The sequence below is a fragment of the Mustela erminea genome, chromosome 14 (genome assembly GCF_009829155.1).
Source record: "Mustela erminea isolate mMusErm1 chromosome 14, mMusErm1.Pri, whole genome shotgun sequence".
Classification (NCBI taxonomy): Eukaryota; Metazoa; Chordata; class Mammalia; order Carnivora; family Mustelidae; genus Mustela; species Mustela erminea.
In genome coordinates, this window is record NC_045627.1 from 49987443 (window position 1) to 50009467 (window position 22025).

At 48.1% G+C, this 22025-nt stretch overlaps 2 protein-coding genes and 1 long non-coding RNA gene across 5 annotated transcripts in view; 1 reads left to right on the forward strand and 2 right to left on the reverse strand.

Annotated features, from left to right (window-relative positions):
* Positions 1-2793, reverse strand: part of WAPL (WAPL cohesin release factor) — an 83763-nt gene extending 80970 nt beyond the window's left edge. For 2 of the 3 annotated variants that reach the window (XM_032312241.1, XM_032312240.1), the window contains exon 1: positions 2441-2793. The gene's annotated coding sequence lies outside the window, so the exon portion shown is untranslated. The remainder of the gene's footprint in view (positions 1-2440) is intronic. The other variant, XM_032312239.1, reaches the window with a different exon arrangement.
* Positions 327-8285, forward strand: LOC116572817 (translation initiation factor IF-2-like). Its single transcript, XM_032312196.1, has 5 exons — positions 327-362; positions 2099-2246; positions 2417-2604; positions 2756-3366; positions 7552-8285. The coding sequence occupies exons 1-5, from the start codon at positions 327-329 to the stop codon at positions 7601-7603; spliced, it is 1035 nt and encodes a 344-aa protein (XP_032168087.1). The 3' UTR covers positions 7604-8285.
* A 2572-nt stretch (positions 8286-10857) lies between these two features.
* LOC116572856 lies at positions 10858-14748 on the reverse strand. The gene is made up of 3 exons (XR_004278533.1): positions 14688-14748; positions 14456-14507; positions 10858-10871 (listed from the first exon to the last, which is right to left on the reverse strand). It is a non-coding gene; the product is annotated as an uncharacterized LOC116572856 (long non-coding RNA).
* Between the last annotated feature and the right edge of the window lie 7277 nt (positions 14749-22025).

The window sequence follows — 22025 nt, forward strand, 5'->3', positions numbered from 1 at the left end:
TAGGTCTTTGAAACTTCAGAGCATTTATTCAACTGATGGGGAAAAAGTCAGAAAAATGGTACTATTTTCTCACGTATTAGAAACTACAGCCCCCCCCCTTTTTTAAGGTTTTATTTATTTGACAGAGAGAAAGATCACAAGTAGGCAGAGGCAGGCAGGGGGAGAAGCAGGCTCCCTGCTGAGCGGAGAGCCTAATGTGGGGCTTGATCCCAGAACCCTGAGACCATGACCTGAGCAGAAGGCAGAGGCTTAATCCACTGAGCCACCGAGGCACCCCAGAACCTATAGCTTTTAAAACAATCTTAAAGGTTCTGATTCTTGGTCTAATGTTGGTTGAACTGCGACTTGACAAATACTCCCTAGTTGGTCATCTTCCTACTCACAAGGAACCATACTTTTTCTATCTTCTTTGTCCCTATAGTGCTGTGCTCCTTTGCTGAGTTACGTTTTCCTGAAGCTGGTGAACTCCAGCATACTAGACTGCTCTGATTATTAAACGAAGCAAAAGAAACATATAACTTTATTTTCCGCTCTGCTTTATAAAAGATAAATGCACTCATCTGATGTGCCTACATAGTAACTACTATGAGAAAAAAAAATTTAGGACAGTAAATCAGAAGTAAAACGTTTTTAAAGCAAATTACAGTCCTTTTTAAACACTATGAATTCTTATCCATTTCCTACACTTTAACCTTCTAAAGTTTAAATACCGATATGTCAAATATATCTAGAAATAAAGAAGTCTAGATTTTGAAAAGAAAATCTTTGTATCTTGAAATTTAAAATACGACAACTGGAAATACATTTGTCTTCTACTTTTGAATACGTTTTGATCTACATTTTAAACACATTTTCCTCTACTAACTTAAATTCTTGCAACTTACATCACTATAAACTTAGTTTTATATATATCCAGTAGAGGATTTTCCTCTCATTTTTGGTTAGAAACCAATTCTAATTTGACAAAGTAACTATCTGGTCATCATACAGCTCTCCGTTAAGAGAAAATAGTGTGAAGACCTTCTAATATGACAGAAAACCTTTTCCTGAGATCTATTTCCCATCTACTGTAGATTTACACTAAAGAATCATTCGTTCCTGTTGCATAAAGCCTAAACAAAACTAAGTATATCTGGCAGCTCTAAGAACAGAATAAAGCCCTGATCCACACACCTACATTTACACATACACCAACAAAGCTGGAACATTTTGTATACAATTACATGGTAGCGATCACCTAAAAATGTCAACTAAAAGCCAAACCAAAAATCTAGACTTGAACTCCTTTGGGCCCTGGAGGAAAACGGTCCTGGAACCACAAAGCGTTCACTGTTTCATGCTGAAAGTCTGTAAACACTTGATATAAAGGAGTTAACTATATTAAGCAATAAGAAAATAATGCTTATGTTTTTTAAGAGTCCACTCTTATAAATATATACTAAAATACTAGTGAAATAACGTCAGCAATTCTCTAGCTTTAAAGGATGTGGAACAGAAAGCATGTAGATGAGAAACATTTGGTTAAGAGTAACTATTGAATCTAAACGATTAATACCCGGGTGATCATTACATAATACCCCCTACTTTTGACTTCCTTTAGTTTTCCATGTCTTTTTGGAAAAGCCACTAAACAGACAACTGTGGTGGCATTATCTACGCCTAGGGTGTAAAGCAGGTTTAATTCAAGTAAGTGTGCAGACACAGTTGACATTATATTTTAAGAATATCTCAAGTACACAGGCTGTGTTGTTCAGGTTTCAAACTCCAAAGACTTTCCTAACGAAAAAGGAAAGAATGATTCACAACTAAGTCTTTTTCGGTCGTTGGACCCTTGCTTCTGCCCAAAGCCAGGTCGAATTTTCAGGAAAGTGCGCTAGGATAAAAAGTCCTCACAATTAACCCTCAACCAAGTGCAGCGTCTTTAGGATCCCCAAGAGCTTAGAGGCTTCCACTAAGAAGTGAAAGCCGGAGAGGGCGAAGCTAACCACCCAGAAATCCTCACCTGGGGGCGGTCGGTGCACCGGGAGGTGGCGGGGAGAGGCGGCCCCCTCCGGCTGGAAGCTCACGCAACTTTTCTCCTCCCCACCCCCACCGCCAGGAACGGGATGTAGCTTCCGAGGCCCCGGAAGCCTCTGCGACTGAATCCCCAAAGCAGTGTAAGGCCTCGGTGGCGGCCAGGGGCGGAGAAAAGACGGCGAAGGACTCAGGGCTGAAACCAACGCACTTGACCACGCTTGGGGAGGGAAGTAAATTAGAAGCCGCCCGGAAGGAACTCAGAAAAAGGAAAAATAAGAGAGGAAAAAGAGAGTTCCTCATGTCGTTTCCCTGCCCAACTTCCTCAGAGGCCGTGTAGGTGAGACAGCGAGACTTCCAGACCCCTACCTCCCCCACCCTCCCTGACTCGCTCCGGGCCTAGGCAGCCGCCCGAGACCTCACTTACCCTCGGCGCCTGGCGGGTGCTTTGGCCTCGGGCCGCCTCCGCCTCTCCTGCTCCCAACGGCCCACGGACGGGCGCGGGAGCCCCGCGCGGGAGAACAGGGGCGGCTTGTGCGCGAAGAGAGGCAAGGGGCTCCGCCACCGTCAGAACCCGCGACTCCGCTGTGGGTAAATAGGAAACCCGGTGGAGGAGGGGGGAGGAGCGGCGGCACCGCAACTTCCCTCCCCGCCTTGAGCGCCGCCGGCCGGGCCCGTGTCTAGGCCTCCCTGGCCGCCGCCGCTGGAGCCGGTACCGGAGCTCGCTACGTGCCCCCGCTAGGCCGCCGCCGCCTCCTGCGCCGCCGCTTCCGCCGGTGAATGGTCAGCGCTGGAGTTTGAACAGGGCCCTGAACCATCTCAACGCCATTTGCGCTCCCGGCCCCCACCTCCTTCCTCCAACAGCCGCTCGCTCCGTCACTCCGCTTCCCACAGGCCCCGCGCGGCCGTCCGACCCCACAGCCAATCGCGCGGCAGCTTACTCAAACCGCCGCGCAGGCGCCGCTCCCCGCATGCTCCGGCGCCCGCCATTGGTCCGGCCGCGGCGCCCGACGGGAGTTGTAGTCCCGGTCCGCGAGGTCCCGATACTCGGAGCGGGGCGCGGGAGCGGGTGGCGGGAGGAACGGTCGTGGCGGGTCTGACCCGCCCGGGCTCGGGGGCCAGTTTCAGCTCCCGGCCCTGCCGGGAGACCCAGGTGCTGCGGGGGAGGGCCGGGGCCTCAGTGCAGGCAGCTGTGTCAATCGTTTCCCCCCCAGGGACACGCCGGTGTCTAGGGAGGATGGGTTGTGCAGCTGCGCCAGGCCTGCTGGGGCCGCGGCCCGGGATCGGGGAGGTGGGGAGCTGGCGGCTCGGAACCGCCCTCAGCCCGGCCCGGCGGAGGCTGGCCCAGCGCAGGTAACGACTGCGGGAACCGGGAAGCCCGATGCGCTGGGCATGTAACGCCGCGAGTGATGTCGGCTCCAGCCCTTAAATGCTCCCCCTCCGACTCCTCGGCCGTACGTTCATAGTTCTCGGGTCTCTCCCGCACCCGTTAAAAATGACCCCGAGAATACTGGCTGATATTAAGGAATTATCGTTAACCTTGTTGGGTGTGATAACGATAATGTGGTTATGTAAGAACTAATTTTAAAAAATGTCTAAAGTTTTGATGGGTAAAATGATTTCGAGTCTGGTATTTACTTGAAAGTAACTCCTACAAATACCGGGCGAAGGGGAATAAAAGAAACCAACGGGGTGTTTTTCCGTTGTTGCGTGATACGTACACAAGGGCTCATTATTCCAGGCTCTCTAATGTTTCTGAAATTTTCCATAATGAAAAGTTTAGAGCAATGAACCAGTGATTGCCTCTGGGGAGGACAGGGAGGTGGGAGATGAAAGGGGGAAAAGTGTTACTTACACTGTACGCTCTTTTGTGCTGTTCGGGTTCTTTTTCCAGATCAATGTATTACGTATTCAGAAAGTTGGAAATTTGGGGGTTTTCTGTCTTTTTTTTTAAAGCTTCAGTGGGAAAACAGCATTCTAAAAAGTAGCGCTATCAGTTTGTGTTAAGAGGTACGTGATTCATCTGTCCCGGACAGCCCTGTTGTTGGGTGGGTGGTTAATGGAGATACACCTGGGAAATTAGAAAACTAATTGGTTCTAGTGAAAACCCCGCCCCTTCTTCCACAAAAGGATAATGTGCTTTAAATGCGCCCAGAAGTTACCAAATTCCTCCAATATATTCAGAAAACTCCGAATAAAGAAAAAAAAATAGTTCAGAGATTCTGCAGCCCTTCCCAGTGGGAAGTTAAGGTGGATTTTAGCAGGCTGACTTGTTTGACTTTTGCAATATTGCTTACAAAATTTATATGCTGACATTTACAATTTCCCAAATATCACAACAGTACTTTCTCTTGATTGTTTCAAAATAAATAAACTTTTGATAGCCTTTGTGACTGGAAGTTATAACCAGGTCTGCATATTCCACTGTGGGCAGTATGTGCATGACTTGTATTGGGGTCAGTTTTGTCTTTTTTTAAAAAATCAGCATAGGATCTTATTTTATCTGTTTAGAGATTGCGAGCAGAGCAGAGGTGCTAGCTGCACTTACTATAATTATTTAGATGACAGAGTGGTGGGTGCTAATTAAGGGGTAATTATCATCAGAGGCAAAGGCTAAGATCAAAAAGCAGAAAGTGGTGGGGAGACAATTGCAGGATCTTCCTGCAGAAGTGGTGCTGCGAACCCTCCTGGACCAAAGGATGTATTCTTTATGACCTGGCCTGGTTACTTGGCTGGGTCGGTGACTCCACATGAGGCTTAAGTAAAAGAATTAATTTTTTATAGACAGAGACAATACATGGAACCCATTTAGGGGCTTTTTGTGCAGTAACTGTGTTTGCATAGCATTAAATTCTTGCCACTCAAAGAATGATCCCAGGTCAGCAGCATGGCATAATCTGAAAGCTTTTTGGGAATACAGAATTCCTGTCCCCAACTCCACTGAATCAGAATTGGTGCTTTTAACAGGATTCCCCAGGTAACTGGTCCACACAGGAAAGGTGGACAAGTCCTATTTTTTCAAGGATACCTATAGGTTTATCTAAACTCTAATCTTTTTTGTTACGATTCGGGAAGGAAGGAAGAGACCATTAAGAACCTATTATACAACAGATATGCTGCCAGGCTCTTCATTTGCATCTCTGCTTGTTATCCCTGTTTTACAGGTGAGGAAATTGAGAGGTTGGCATTTGCTCAAGGTATGGTAACTAATGAGGAAGTCATACATTTTCCTTTTTTTTTTTTTTTAAGTTTTTATTTGTCAGCAAGAGAGCACACAAGCTGAAGAAGTGGCAGGCAGAGGGACAAGCAGGCTCCCTCCTGAGCAAGGATCTGACCCCCCCACCCCGCCGCTGGCCTCATGCTGGGCTCCATCCCAGGACCCCAGGATCATGACTGAGCTGAAAGCAGACGCTCAACCAACTGAGCCACCCAGGCGTCCCCAAACATTTTCTGAAACATTGGATACCCATTATTACTTACAGATACTGTTGAATCTAGTAGAAAATGATACAGGATTTTAAAAGTGGAAAACTGCATGTGGGTGTAGTATGTGGAAGCTTAGTATGTTAATCCCGAACAGAGCTGTGCTGGGGCTCTCTGCTCTCCTCCTTTAGTGCCTCATACTAAAGACTGCCTATTCTAGAGCCCCTTCAGGAGGAAGTTCAGACTGGGCCTTTAGGGAGCTCCATTCAGGTGGACTAGTATTTTGTTTCAGCCGAAAAAAGAAAATCCTGCAAAGAAAACTACTAGAAGAATCTGTCCTGCCATTGTGTCTTTGTTCTAGCCCAAGCACGGGAATTATCAGAACTAGAGTTGCTAAATAGAGCTGTGTAATCTTTTTCTGATAATGGGTAATAAAATGTATCCCAATTTACAGAATTCAGAGAACTAGAAGTCAGAAATTACCACATTGGTTACAGGAAATTTTTCCTTATCTTAGGATGGGGAATAAAAATTATAAATCATATACTTGCATGTTGTAGTGGTGTGTTACAGTGCCCTACAAGATGAGGGCCAGGCCCTGCCCTTACCTCCCTAACACTCCCCAACCCTTCTCTCTTTTCAGTTAGTCTATTCCCACCCCCACCCCAGCCTATTTTACTTAAATTATAATACCCAGGGTGCCTGTGTGGCTCAGTTGGTTAGATTAAGCATCTGCCTTGGGCTCTGGTAAAGATCCCCAGGTCTTGGGATTCAGCACCCACCCCACCCCCAACCCTCCCACCACGGCCAGGCTCCCTGCTCAGCGGAGGAGCCTACTTCTCCCTCTCCTCTGTGCCTCCGCCTGCTTGAGCTCTCAAATAAGTCTTTAAAAAAATAAAAATAAAAAATAAATTGTAAATTGTAACACCCTAACACCCCAGTCCAAAAATGTTCATTATTTCTACTTTATTTTTCTTCAGGGCATTTATCTCATCTAGTATATCACATTTTTGTGTTTGTATTATATATTTATCTTCCCTATGAGGGAAGGGATTATTATCTCCTGCTAAAACCCTAGCACGTGGAAGAGTGTGTAGCACACAGTAGGTGCTCAACAAATACTTACTTAAATGCTCCCCATTTATTTCCTTCTTTCATGTAAGATTGTATCTTGAAAGGAAAGAGACTTGAAACTGACAATAGTTTCCTATAACTGGTAGCACCATAAATAGTTGACTAGGTTTTCCCAAGTGGGGGAAGAATGCTTTCTGGAGTTATCTTTTGTTCTTGCTTTGGATAGGCTTTCATTCTGAGAATTGAGAAGATGAATATTACTATAATCACAATTACCTTGTTTTCCAGCATAATTGGAATATGTTCTCCAGAGATGGTGACATCCTTTGGGGAATAAGCTGCTGTCTAGGTAGTTGAAAGGCAAAGCAAGGCGAATTCCCTGGGGACATGTTGCCTGACAAGGATTGGTACCCAGCAACCTCTAAAACTCTGGCTACCTGACCCTCATCTCCAAACAGCCACTTTCCCTTGGGCCCCTCACCCCTAATGCTCTATGGTATCCCCCCCCCCGCCGCCCCACCAACAAAAACCCTCTTGGGGCTTCCCATCATCAAGAGTAAAACCCCAAATCATCTTGTGGCCTATAAAGGCATGGGCGATTGGGCCCCAATACTCCTATCCCTTCCCACCTCACCCAGCCTGCCTCTATCTACTGCTAGAACCTGCCAAACCAGCTCCTGCCTTCAGGCCTCTGTTTCCTCGACTTGTCCTGGAGATAAGCACCTGACTCACTCACTCACCTCTAAGGCCTCCACTCAGGTGTCTCCTCAGTAGTGCCTACCCTAACTGTGCTATTTTAGTTAAATCCCTCACCCTCCCAGCCAAGCACTCCATATCTCCTTTCCTTATTTTTTTTTTATGGTAAAATAATAAAAAATAAAAATAAAAAACCTATCTTCATTTTTATATTTTCAGGATATTTTATTGGGCACATAGAAATTTGGAATTTTTTTTATAACTTCCTGGTGGAATTGAAAGCTTTTTAAGTAATACAGAAGATCAATCACAAAAATCACCTGAATTTTCCATCCCTCCCTGTAGGCACACCATTTGTAGTGTGACTTTGCAGCTCCTTGAAGAATCTGGGCTGTAACTTGTAACTTGGGTTGGCCGAAAGAACATGGCAGAAGAGATACAGCTCTGAGCTGGAGTCTTACGAAAACTTGAACGATTCCACATTCTTTCTTGGATCCCTGCCTCCACAAGGAGAGCAGGCCTGGGCTAGCCTGCTGGAGGAGGAGAAGCCACATGGAAAAGAGCTGAGGTCATCGTACACCAGTCAATAGTCAGCAGACCCCAAACATGCAAGCCAAGCCAGGATTAGCATAGCCACCTACCCAACCTGCAGCTGCCCACAGATGCCTGTGTGAGCCCACCTGGGGCCAGACCAACTGCCCAGATGACTTTAGACTCACGAGCAATAATAAATAGTTATTATGTTAAGCCTCTGCATTTTGGAGTGGGTTGTTACACTGCATTATTGTGGCAATAGATAATTGATGGTTAATGACCCCTCCTTTGGTTCTCAGGCTCAGAAAAGCCTTCCTGACTACCCCGGCAAACTAGCTCAGTTTCCCAGTCTATAATACCACAGACTAATACATCACTCTCCAAAATGATTTGTTTACTTTGTTATGGGTTTCCCATACTAGACTGTCCTTACATGTAAGGACAGAGGCCTTGTCCATTTTGTCCCCTGCTGTATGTCCTCAGTACCCAGCACAGTACTGCTCTGTTCCACTTCATGTCCACTGAGCACTAAAAATGTGGCTAGTCCAAGTAGAGATATGCTGAAAATATAAAATACACATGGGGGTGCCTGGGTGGCTCAGTCCTTAAGCATCTGCCTTCAGCCTGGGTCATGATCCCAGGATCCTGGGATCAAGCCATTCATTGCACTGGGCTCCCTGCTTGGTGGGAAGCCTGCTTCTCCCTTACCCACTACCCCTGCTTGTGTTCCCTCTCTCACTGTCTCTCTCTCTCTCTCTCTCTCTCAAATAAATAAAATCTTTAAAAATAAAATATTATAACACACTGGATTTTGTACTAAAAGGCTTAGTACAAAAAAAGAATAAAAGTATCTCCATAGGGGCACCTGAGTGGCTCAGTGGGTTAAAGCCTCTGCCTTCGGCTCAGGTCATGATCCCAGGGTCCTGGAATCAGGCTCTCTGCTCAGCGGGGAGCCTGCTTCCTCCTCTCTCTTTCTCTGCCTGCCTCTCTGCCTACTTGTGATCTCTGTCCGTCAAATAAATAAATAAAAATCTTAAAAAAAAAAAAAAGATCTCCATAATATTTACACCAAATACTGAAATGATAATATTTTGAATATATCAAATAGAATGTTAAAATTAATTTTATCTGTTTCTTTTTGCCTTTTTTAAAAGTGGCTACTAGAAAAGCAAGTTTGTAACCTTGACCATAATTCTTTTTTTTTTTTTTAAGATTTTATGTATTTATTTGAGATACATCAAGAGCGAGAATGAGAGAGAGGGAGAACAAATCGGGGGAGCAGCAGGCAGAGGAGGAAGCCGGCTCTCCACTGAGCAGGGAGCCTGATGCAGGACTTGATTCCAGGACTCTGGGATCATGACCTGAGCTGAAGGAAGACACTTAACTGACTGAGCCACCCAGGTACCCCCTTGATTATATTTCTATCAGACAGTACCGATACAGAATTTCAGCAAATATTTACCAAAGGAAAAGATTTTTTTAAAAGGCTTACCGAGGATGCCTGTGTGGCTCAGTTGGTTAGTGTCGGCCTTCAGTTAAGGTCATGATCCCAGGGTTCTGGCATAGAGTCTCGAGTCAGGCATCTGGCTCCTTGCTTGGCAGGGAGACTGCTTCTCTCACTGCCTGTTGTTCCTTGCTTGTGCTCTCTCTCTGACAAATAAATAATAAATAAATAAATAAATAAAAGGTTTACTGAAAGAAATGACCTATTAAGCCACAAAAAGATATATAAGAACCATAAATCCATATTACTAAGAGAAAGCCAGTTTGAAAAGTCCATGTACTATATGATGTTTTGCAAATGGCAACACTGTAGCAGTTGGTGGTTGCCAAGGGCTTACAGCAGCAAGGTGGGAGGAATGAATAGGTGAAGTGCTGGGGAATTTTTAGGGGGATGAAACGCTTCTGTCTGATACCATAATTATAGATACATGATACACATTTGTCAAAACCCATAGAAGTGTACAAGACAAAGAATGAAGCCTAATGTAAACTATGGACTTTAGTTAATACATCATTTGGAGGGGCGCCTGGGTAGCTCAGTGGGTTAAAGCCTCAGGGTCCTGGGATCAAGCCCCTCATTGCATAGGTGCATCGGGCTCTCTGCTCAGCCGGGAGCCTACCTGCTTCTCTGCTTACTTGTGATCTCCATCTGACACGTAAATAAATAAAATCTTTAAAAAAAAAAATACCTCACTTTGATTCACTGACTTAGCAAATATACCACACCAATTCAAGACAGTAGTAATAAACTATGGGAAGGGGTGGGAAGTATATGGGAATTCTCTGTATTACATGCTCAATTTTTCTGTGAACATAAAACTACTATTATTTTTTTTTAAATCTATTTTAAAAAATGAATTCACCCTTGCACAGCTAGCTACCAAAATGATTTAAAACATAAATTTAACACACCACTTTCCTCTTTAAAAAAAAATTCAGTGTCTACCAGTGTAAGTTCACAACCACTAGGACTGGCTTTGGTGTTCGTAGTTGTTGCCACTTTACCTCTCCCCATTTTCCAATTCATCTCCTCTCCAGCTAAACCAGACTAACCGATGGTCTCAGGCCTCCACTGCCTGACTCGTGCAGCCCCTCGACTTGGAAAGTCCTCTCCCTCCCCACTTGTAGAACCCAGTGAATCATACACCCTTGCATATAGTCAGTCATCCTCTAACCCTTGTTTCTATAAATTCTAAATTAAAAGTATATACAGAGGCTCCTGGGTGGCTCAGCTGGTCAAGCATCTGCCTTCAGCTCAGGTCATGATTCCGGGGTCCTGGAATGGAGCCCTATGTTGGGCTCACTGCTTGGCCCAGAGCCTGCTTCTCCCTCTGCCTCTCCTTCTGCCAGTCCCCCCACCCCCAGCACATGCTCACATGCATGGATGCGTTCTCGCCCTCTCTCTCTCTCTCAAATAAATAAAACCTTTTCTAAATTAAATAAAAGTAGATACAGAAGGGGCGCCTGGGTGGCTCAGTGGGTTAAAGCCTCTGCCTTCGGCTCAGGTCATGATCTCAGAGTCCTAGGGTTCTGGGATCGAGCCCCGCATGGGGCTCTCTGCTCAGCGGGGAGCCTGCTTCCTCCTCTCTCTCTCTGCCTGCCTCTCTGCCTACTTGTGATCTCTCTCTCTGTTAAATAAATAAATAAAATCTTAAAAAAAAAAAAAGTAAATACAGAAAACTGGGCATATGGAAGTTTGGAAAGTGGATATGGAAATGCTGAAAAAGAAGTCTGATAGCCACACGCGGGCTAGGGATTGATATCCTTGAGATGGAAACAGTGGGAGCAGAACAAGGCTATTTAATGTCAGTGAAGATCCCTTGGGCTCATCTCCCAGGCAAGAGGTGGTGGGATACCATGCTGGGAGTATGATCCATCCCAGCAGTAAGGTGGTGTTCGCTGACTGCCTGTCTCCAGTGATAGGAGACAGGCTGTTGGACTGTCACCTGCTCTGAAAGGCAATCTGTCCCTCACTGCCTCTCACTCAAGCCAGGATGCCAGGGTGAGTCAATTTCAAGTATTTCGCTTCCAGGCCAGATGACAGCATGGCAGTGAGAGCTCCCTCTCCACCTTCATACAGTGGAGCCTCATCAGAATGTGTGAGAAGGCTTCTGGGTGATGAGTTTACAATGCAGATTTCCCCACATCTCCACCTTTCCAGGAATGTTCTATTTCTTTCATTTTTTAAATTTTACTTTATTATTTTTGGATTTTAAGTAGGCTTCACGCTGGGCTCTAACACAGGGGTTGAACTCACAACTCTTAGATTAAGAGTCAGCCGCTTAACCAACTGTGCCACCCAGGCATTCCAGGAATGTTCTATTTCTGACCACTCTGCTAATGGGAAACTTATGGAATACTGAGCAAAGATAAATGACTAGCCCAAAATCATTCAGCTACTTAACAGGTGACTGTTTTTCTCCATAAGTCACAGGCATGAAGCATATGTTACCCTGGGTCTTTAACATTGCACCAGGTAGAGGAATCCTATTCTTTTGCTGTCCTTTGCAGCCCGAGGATATCCAGGCCTGGCTGGAGGAGTGAGGATCTGTTTGAGTCCTCAGGGGTGTTTAGAGGAAGTGACCAGGTTGGAGTCAGAATGGTCTAGTGCCTGCGGGGAATGTGTAAAGAACCTGGGTGATCATGTATCTTATGAGCACTGAGGGTAGAGGAGCAGGGCAGATGGGTGTTTACAAAGTCAGATGTATGTATAACCCCGGGCCCATGCACCTTGTCCTAACCAGGTGGTGTACAATCTCTTCCCACCCTGTCCATTGGGTCCTCCGACAGCATCCAGATGCTATCATGGGTGGTGATCTTCTACTATAAGCTGTTCTTCCTCTCTTCTCTGTATCACTCAACGGGCCGGGGAATCCACAACTGGCACCCCGGGGCAGAGAAAATGCAGGAATTGGGATTTTTAAGAAATGCTTAGGAATAACCTGGGCTGGCATTTCTTCAGGTGACAACTCCGGCCTTTGGGTGGGTGGGAGGGTAAACCTCCCCCCTCAGTAAACCTCCCCCTCTTTATATCCGCATCCCCCCCCCCCCAGGCTGGCCCATAGTTTGGGCATTTGGGCAGCTCTGAAAATTCCCTGGGCTGAGGGGCCTCTCCCAGGGGAATGGGAAAGAATTCCTTCCTTTGTGCGACTTGCTTCATTATGTATGAGTGTTGCTGGCTCCCATGGTTGAAAAATGATCGTTCCTTTATTGGGTTTTCCCAGCTTGAGGCAAAAGCTTTTGGAAGACCAGGCTGTGCCTGGGAGGATTTAGTGGATTAAAGAATACTGAAGTTGGGGAATTGTGGGGACCTGGCTGCGTTCCAGGAGCACAATGGTGCCTCGGTCACCTTCATAGCCCTCCCCGGCACACACGGTTCCTGTGGCACGTGGAGTCAGACCTGTACCATTGGGACCCCAAATCCGGTGAGGGCACATGCCTCATTTTGCTGTCACCCGCAATGACAGGTGGAGAATACATGATGTCCCCGCGCTAGAAAGAGCAAGTTAATGCCTTGTGTCGTCACAGCTTACTTTCTCAATGTGAAGGGCTTCGAACAGTGCACGGCCGAGTGTCAGCCCTCCCGAAGTGACCGCGGGTACTATTATCATCGCTAGCAGCTGGGCTGGGCAAGGAATCCGACTTGATAACATTTTGGCAATAACCCTGACAAACTATCGAATGTGGACAGGGAAACTCACGCCAAGACTTTTGAAAAGCACCGGCTACGACACCCCTCTGGGTCCTCCGCTGGCGCGGTAGCCGAGCATGTTATAATCGGGCCAACTGGCCAGAGACACCCAACCTCGCGGTGGTCAGGGCTACCCGAGGACACCCGGAACCTTAGCGGCCGCTTGCGGGAGGAGGTTCCAGCCCAGCAGGACTACAGCCTAGGAGGACCTGGGCGGGGCCTGGCCTTGGCTCCGCCCGAGCGCGGCTCAGTCAGCTCTCCACCTGCGACCTGGATTCCCCAGTGCCAGGCGGGGGCGGACGGCAGTGCAGTCGGAGCCCTCAGTCTGCACCGTGCAAATAAGGTTCTCTCTTGGGGAAAACTTCTCCAAGTCCTGGGATCCGTGCACAAAGCGGTCTCTTTTAAAGCGAGTAGCCGGGGCTGTGTAATAATTTACCCGCGTTTGTCTACGCCCACCTGCCTGTCTCTTTTAGACCGACAAATGTTTACCCTGTTCCCACCCAAGTCTAATGCCGGTTTGTTTATTAATCCCAGAGGTTTCAACCGCCTTTCAGTGAGAAAACCCCGCCCAGAAAGAAGCTTCAAGACATTAACATTTCAAATGAAAGAGCCCGGGAGTTGTGGGGGTGGGGAGCGGAGAGGGGGCAGGTGCCTTCTTCAGCTTCTACCCGGGGCGGGACCTGATATTTACAAGACAGAAGGCTCCGCTTGGGGCCGCCTTTGTTGTGCGAATGACCTCGCGGGCACTTCCTAGACTGATCGATGGCCCTGGGACTAAGCGGGGCTGTCCGGCCTCGGCCCAGGGAGCGGAAGCGGAGTGATGAGCAAAGGCGGGTCGGAGAGTTGCACCCGCCCAAGAGCGCGTGGGGGCTGCCTTCCCCCAAGCGCACCCGCTCTGCTGTCCCGCGCGGTGCTCTAGAGTCGTTGGGGAACCTGTAGCGGTGGTGGGATTGGCCCGTCCACCCCAGCCTCTTTATCTGAGATTTCTGAGTCCAAAAGGGTTTGGCCGGCCCTGCGCCTGACCCCATGGTGTGGACACCCGGCACCGTCACGCCTCCCTCCTTCTGAGTCCTATCGGGGTGCGGCCTGTGAAGCTCCCGGAAGGAAGTGTGGGCGCCAACCCGCGGTCCGGAGCCTGAGGCCGCCTCGTGGCGCCTCACGAGCTGTAGTGCCCACCCAGCCAGGCCTCGCGCTACCCGAGCCTTTGCTGCCAGGTGCACGATTCCTGCCGGTCTTTGCAGCGCTCAGGTCTCCCGCGCTCACTTCTGCATTGCTTCCTCTGTCTTGCTGAAGCTGACATTCACAACCAACCTCAGGCTTCGGAGACCAGAACCTCTTCTCCGCCCCCAAATTCCTTGGTTACCCCTAATAGCACTCTACGATGAAGTTGTAATCGCACCTATAATAGCTGTGTGCCCTCTGCTTCCCCAAGCCTTGGCTTCCCTCTGTCCAGGACCCAGGGTCCAGGGTCCCGGGTCTCGCCTACAGAAAAAATGTGTGCACGCAGTCTCCCATACTCACCCCTGGCTGTGCATCCCTCCTCTGGAATCTCAGAGGTACCTTTGGAGGACATCTGGGGTTGTGGAAAGGGAATGACACGTCAGTTTTGGTAAAAGGAGGGCGATTCATACCAATCCCCCTCTCCCCTCCGAAAGGGTTTTAGGAGGCAGCTGTGAGTTAGGGGGCCACGCCACTGCGGGCTCTGTCGATAAACTGCAAGGTCTGATGGAAGGCAGCTTCTGTTTTATCTCACTCTGTCCAGGAGCTGCGGTGGGTCTCCTGACATGGCAGACTCTTCAGTAGTGCCAACCTTTGAGAAAAGGATATGCTCTGTTAACTCCGTGCCCTGAAAAATGCGCTTGCTCTCCCAATTCTGCGCCCGGTTTCGGGCTCCAGGCCATGAAATTTGTCCAGGCCCAGGCTTAAGAATCCTGTTCCAGAACCTCCCAGGCTCCAGTTACCTGCTTAGCCTCCTTTCTCCTGTGGAGCTGGCTTACTTGTTCTTCCTCAGCAGGTCTCTGGGCTGTGCAGCTTCAGTGTTTTTGTTAGGTGCCCGCAAGAGTGCCCCTAGTTGAAGTTCTTTCCCCAAGCTCTCCACCCTCCACCAGAGCCAGGGGTAATCACCTCCCAACTACTCCAGCAACTGGTTGAACCTACTGACCTGGAGCCTGCTGCTCCACATTTTGTCTTGGCTGGGTTTGTCTCAGTCCCCATGACTGACATTAGCTGGGACAGGGCCTTGACATAGCTCTTCTCTGTACCCTCTCCATTCTCTTAGCCTAGCCCACTCTCCGAGTTTATCAAGTTGTACAGGCGACTTTAGGACCCATGTGATAATATCACCTGCAAAATAATCTCTCAAATGCTGCTTAAGTGCCACCAAGGAAGGTATAAAAATCCACTCCGCCCTCCTGCCCAAAGGCACAAGGAATACATACTTTTCTTAAAAATTTTATTTTTAAGAGTTTATTTATTATTTGACAGAGAGTGACTCAGGGAGAGACGGAACACAAGCAGGGGGAGTGGAAGAGGAAGAGGCAGGCTTCCCGCTGAGAAGGAAGCCCGATGCAGGGCTCCATCCTGGGACCCTGAGATCATGACCTGAGCCAAAGGCAGACACTTAATATCTGAACCACCCAGGTGCCCCAAGAATCTCATGCTCTCCCAACTGAACCAGCCCGGCTCCCTGGCAGACAGAATAAATTCTTTTTTTTTTTTTTTTTAAGATTTTATTTATTTGACAGAGAGAGACCACAAGTAGGCAGAAAGGCAAGCAGAGAAAGAGGGGGAAGCAGGCTCCCTGCTGAGCAGAGAGCCCGATGCGGGACTCGATCCCAGGACCCTGACATCATGACCTGAGCCGAAGGCAGAGGCTTAACCCACTGAGCCACCGAGGCACCCCACATGGAATAAATTCTTAAGCTTCCGAAACTTTGTGGGGATTCTTTTGCTTAGGACAAGCAGCAGGGCTGGAGAATGTTGTGCCCAAGTTTTCACATCCGAAAGACCACCAAGGAGCCAAGCACCAATGCAATCACAGGAGGGTTTATTTGACAAGCTTAAGCTTGGGCCCAAGTATAAACGACACAGCGGAGTAGGGACTTGGACCCAGAGCTTGGTTAAGGCAGGGGTATTTAAGGCTTCCTGGAACTAAAGCAGGGTGGGGGTCTTTAGAACTAAAGTAGGTGGGGCTTCCTGGAACTAAAGCAAAGTAGGGGAAAGTTCAGCCCTTGGGCACAGGGTCTGAGGTGGCTGTTTATGCTGAGGCTAAAACTGAGGTGGGATGGCCTTGATTTTTCTCAGCCTCCACATTTCCTCCTGAACAATTTTGACCCTTAAATCTTTAAGGTTGTTGAATGTGGAAAGTCTCATCTTCTGTAACTTCTTCCTACTGAGTAGGGGCGTAGAGTTGTCCCTACCTACTCGGGTCAACATTGATCAGTTGGGGAAGGTATAGGGGAGTTATGAAAGACAGAGGCAGCTGAGTCCAGAGGTTTAAATCAATCATTAAAGGAGAGAGGGACTGTTTAAAGTGCTAACCTGAGTAGGTCAGGACCCAAGAAATATTTTTGATAATCTGGAACATCAAGATGGCTGCACTTATGTTAGGGCTAGACTTGAGATGGGTACAGCCTTGTTTTTCTTGGCCTCCACATTTCCCCCTCAGAGGAACCAAAGGTAGGACCCAATCATGGGTCCGAGCTGGCCTCAGTAACAAGGTAGGGAGTCTTGGAGGTGGGAGTGGTCAGGATCACGATGTAGGTAGGGTTCCTTCCAGTGAGGCTCCGAGTTTTCCACTTGGCGGCAGCGTATCCAAACCAAGTCCCCGGGTGGTTCCAGCTCTGTCTCTGTCTCAGGGTGGGCAGATAGGATCTCTGCGTGGGCTAGACAGACTGTAATGCCTGTAGTGACTGGAGTACAGACTAATCAGTCATTGTTAAGTAGGAGGACCTGATAACCCGTCACGCCGGTGTTTGTCACCTACCAGTCTGGTGGAGTCCGGAGAAGGCCCCTGATAGCATGAGTGGTGGTCAAGATGAGATTTTGACCCAAAGTCAATTTACTTGCATCCTTGACCAGGAAGGCCGTCGTAGTAATTATGCGGGAGACAAGGGGGAACCCAGACGCATCTTGCTAAGACCCAGAGGTTTCTTGCTAAGATAGGCTACTGGCCTTTGCCAAGGCCCCAGAGTCTGAGTCACAACTCCTTGGCCACCCCTGCCTCTTTACCCACATACAAGTGGAAGGGCTTGGTAACATCTGGGATGACCAATGCTGGGGCACTCAGTAAGGCTGTTTGTAACTCCCGAAATGCTCCTTACATCTGGGGCTGACTGACTGGCAAAAGCAAGATTGCCTAAACGAGCTATCGTGCAACTTCTCTGAAGTTTACCTCAAGTTGTCTAGTTTAGGTAAATTCTAGATTTAATTGTTTTTAAAAATCTAGAATTTAATATCCATAAAGGTGTTTTATTAAAACATAATTTTTCTCTCTAAAATAACCCTCATTTCCAGAGATAGCCAAATCAGGAGTTATTCATTTGAAAAACAAGTCCAGTTTTAACAAACTTGGCCTAATTATTTACACAAGCTCAGCAAGAACAGTGAGTGTGATCATATAGATCTTCTAGAATCTGCTTTGCTGGAACTTTTTATAAGGAATCTCTAGGTTGTACTTTTAGTAGCCTCTCCCGGCCAGAAGCCAAGCCACGTAGTTGCCATCAGACATGTCTGCAATACCTGTTGATTTGGGCAAATTCCTCTTCCTGGGCTCTGCACCGACCAGGGAGTGACATTCTTTACTCACCTGGTGAGGCTGCTGGGAACTCTGTAAGCAAGGGATCAGGCCAATGGTTCCAAGGGGCTTTACGGCTCCAGGTTTTATAAAGTCAACCTTAGGGGCGCCTGGGTGGCTCAGTGGGTTAAAGCCTCTGCCTTTGGCTCAGGTCATGATCCCAGGGTCTTGGAATCGAGCCCCACGTCGGGCTCTCTGCTCAGCGGAGAGCCTGCTTCCCCGCCCCCTCTGTCCCCCCGCCTGCCTCTCTGCCTACTTGTTATCTCTGTCAAATAAATAAATTAAAAAAAAAAGTCAACCTTAGTTCCTTTAAAATGTCTGGTCATATCTGAGTCTTTTCAAATATGACATCCCAGTCAAAGCCTTGGTAAAATAACCAGTGTTTCCAATAGTGTCCTGTTACAAGGAGAACAGATTCTTATTGAACTTGTGAAAATGACTGATTGCCATGAAAGAAAGAATATTTACTAAGACCTTTTGGTTTCAGAGGGTTCAGATAGAGAGCAAAGTTGAATGCCTTGATTCGTTTACAAATGAGCACTTTTACATCTCTATAAATTACAGATAACTTAAGAAAAAGTTTCCCTAGTATGGAAGAGCAAACATTACAGAACCAGTCATGTTTAAAACATTAAGAGACACAACATTACAACCTTTCAGTTCATCTAGTCCCATGTTACTAATTCTGGTTTAGTCCGAATGTAGCCCTTACTTCTGTAAATTCTTACCCATTTCAGTTCCAGGATTTTAACATATCAAAGACCTGTATTTGTCCTGAAAGTCTCCCTTATGAAGTTCCCTTAGGGCGGAATTCATCTTACAAGAGAATTAAAGCAATTACAGGGGAACCTGGGTGGCTCAGTGGGTTGAGCCTCTGCCTTCGGCTCAGGTCATGATCTCAGGGTCCTGGAATCGAGCCCCACATCGGGCTCTCTGCTCAGCGGGGAGCCTGCTTCCTCCTCTCTCTCTGCCTGCCTTTCTGCCTACTTGTGATCTCTGTCTGTCAAATAAATTAATAAAATCTTAAAAGAAGAAGAGAGGAGGAGGAGCTCCTAATGGCTAAAACTGGAGCAATCATAGCAATATGAATAGTATTGGGTTATAACCCAAAATATATAGCATATATCCATGAGTCATACTGATGGAAGGGATGGAAAAGATAAATAAATAGAAAAGAAGGGACAAGTCTCCCATGCAGAAGAATTCCAAATAATGTATGTTGCTGGTGTGAATGAGCTGAACTTTACAATTCCTTTTGCATATGAGGCTGCTCCTGAGTTTTCTGTTGTAATTTGACCTTTGGGCATGCTGGGTTTTACCTCCAGTTCAGTTGGTAGTTCTCAGTCTTGGCTGAAAGTTAGAATCTCTTTGGGAGCTGCTAAGACCCAAACTAAATTGGACCCCAAACCAATTAAATCAAAATTCCTGGGCGTGCAATCCAGAGATCCAGTAAGTATGAAGATTCCATGGGTGATTCCAGCGGGCAACCAAGGTTGAGAGCCACAGTTCCCATGGTAGGCCGGGAGCCAGTACCTGTGAGAATGGCTACCTTTTGCAGGGGCCTGGCTCCAGAGGTCTTAGGCTACAAGGTGACCCCTCAGGCACATGAGGCTGAATGTGGTTAGGAGTACTGTAAACCTCACTGAACATGTGAGAAGCCTGTTTTTCCCTCGTCACTTCCTTAACTTTCACCTAAGAAACGGTGGTGCTAGGCTGTCTTGGTGGCTCAGTCAGTTGAGCATCTGCCTTTGACTCAGGTCGTGTTCTCAGGGTCCTGAGATCAAGGCCTACTGTTGGACTCTGTGTGGCAGAGAGCCTGCTTCTCCCTTTCCCTCTGCCTACTTGTGCCTGCTTGTGCATTCTCTCTGTGAAATAAATAAATAAATAAATATCTTCAACTGAATGACAGAAGAGAAGAAAATTAATTTTTTTAAAGGAATTTATTTATTTGACAGACAGAGATTACAAGTAGACATAGAGGCAGACAGAGAGAGGAAGGGAAGCAGGCTCCCCGCTGAGCAGAGAGCCCAACATGGGGCTCGATCCCAGGACCCTGGGATCATGACCCAAGCCAAAGGCAGAGGCCTTAACCCACTGAGCCACCCAGGCGCCCCGAGAAGAAAATTATTTGAGGGACTATTTATTCCAGCTCTCCCATGGGTGGGTACACAATTAGCAGCATTATGCTAAAGAGAGAGTTAATGCTTATTATGTCTTGGGTGACTTCCACGAATCAAGTTTGCCGGGGGTTTTCTGGCCAATTCTCACAAGCTTTCTGCCCAAATCAGCATTGGGCAGTGATTCGGACCACACTGTCCCCTGTGGACTGGAGAGATTTCTCCTGGGTGCTTGTCATGCCGTCTGGAATACGGGTGGAGACTATGCTGACTGACTGAGAGCCCCTGTGCAGTTGAGCTTTCCTGAAGCAGAGTTGAGGTAGGGCTTATGGCTGGGTGTCAGCCTCCGACTTTTTGGCCCGGTGTAGCACCAAATGTTGGGGAGGCCTCAGTTTGGGCATGAATGTTTCTCTCGCTCTGAGGGATTTGCGCAGCTCCGAAAGGCACTGTAGGGCCTAGGGGCATGGCAGACACAATCTGCCAGTGCTGAGGCGGGTTCCCTTATGGGCTGAGTCAAGAATGGGGGTCAAGTGGCACTTCAAGCTCTGGGTTTTGTTGTCACGTGGGCCGTCTGCGGTGAGGATGGCCTCAGGAATGCATGCGGGTCTCTCGCGGTCTAAGGGTTCTGGGCAGTTCCAAACCGAAAGGTTTCCTCCTGGATGGCAGGTGGAGTCCTTAGGTGTGGCTCAGGGGTTCCCAATCTGGAGGGCTTGTTGGCAAGATCTCTGGGCGTGGATGCCTGAAAACACAAACTAGGGTTTGGGTTAGGGCTTAGGGGTATCCAGGCCTGATCTGCCAGCGCTGAGGTGAGAATCCTGGGGGCTGAGTTGAGCACAGGGATCAGGAAGGGGACATCAGGTTGTGAGTTTGTGACTGGGGGGGCCGTTGAGGTTGGGGGTGTCTTCAGGGAGGCATGTGGGTTGTTCCATTCCTAGGTTTCTACATAGCTTTGAATGGCACTGTTTCCTCCTGGGTGGCAGGCAGACTCGTGGGGTGTGGCCTAGAGGTCCCAATCTGGAGGGATAGTGCCAGTTTGGCTTTAGACCTGTGGAGGGTTTGTGAGCTGCATTAGTAGTCTGTAAAAGGCCCGGCAGTGCCGATTCACGCCACTGGAGGGCGTGGTGAGCTGTGGCACGAGAGAGCACGGCAGGGGTGGCAATGCTGCTTGCCACCACTGGAGGCAGTGACGAGTTGCCGTGGGACACACACCAGAAGAGGAGTCCATGCAGCCTGCTGGCTCTGAGGTCAGTGGTGAGGTGCTGTGTGAGAGACCCTGAAATGTGAGGCACTGCAGCTTGTTTTTCCAGGACCGTGTGTTGAGCTGAAGACTCTCTATTTCCCCAGGCTCAAGAGTGGTGGTAACAACCGCCGGAGCCAGGCCCCCACTCAGCACTGTGCCCCGTTGCCCCAGGTTGGATGGGAATGCGCTGTCAGAATATTTCAGGAGGTGGGGGTCTGGAACTGAGGGAACCAAACTCGACCCATGGTGCCTTTGGAACCAAGGAGTTGAGTGTCTGTTTGGAGGAGTCTATTTGCTTCTCCAAAAAGGACAAGGGCATTGGCCAGCTTGAGAAGGAAGTGAATGACCACTTAAGAAACAAGCATGTGTCTCTCCTTCTCCCAGGAATCAGACCAGCTGTGTAGGCTTTAGGTGGGAGGTACCTGCTTATGCCCACCTGACAACCCTTCTTCACTCTGGCTCCACGAGACCTGAGGTTTGGAAATCAGCGTCTGAGTCCGTCATGCAGCTTGTCCCAGCACGTCAGCATTCAGAGAAAACAGCAGGCATGTGGGGCACAATGGCACATCCATGCCAGCATGGGAGGTAAAACTTCTCTTTCACCCCAAACATCCTGCATGTTCTCTCATCTCCAGTGGAGCCAAAAAGTCACAGGAATGCAGCTGTCAGCCATGGAGCATGGGTGCTAGGGTTCCTGAGTTTCCTTGCAGGGAGCACCTGGCAGGGGATCTCATTTTCTCTGCTTCTTTCTGGCTCACAGAGGTATTTGGAACATCTCTTTCCTAGGCAATCCCTTGGATTCGAAAAGGAAGATGAGATGGACTCGGTGTGTGTTTGGGACCTAGAATGCGTTCCTTCATCGAACAATGTTGATTCCATGGGTCCTAGGCTGTGGTGGAATGGCCGGCATCTAGAGTGAGGTGGCTGTTTGTGGTCAGA

Excerpts from the sequence above, each read along its gene's own strand:
- LOC116572817 (XM_032312196.1), top strand. The coding sequence starts at position 327 with ATGTTGGTTGAACTGCGACTTGACAAATACTCCCTA. Across the intron at positions 363-2,098 it reads GACTTGACAAATACTCCCTA|GAACGGGATGTAGCTTCCGA; the intron begins GTTGGTCATCTT and ends CCCCACCGCCAG. Across the intron at positions 2,605-2,755 it reads AACCCGCGACTCCGCTGTGG|GCCGCCGCCGCCTCCTGCGC; the intron begins GTAAATAGGAAA and ends TGCCCCCGCTAG.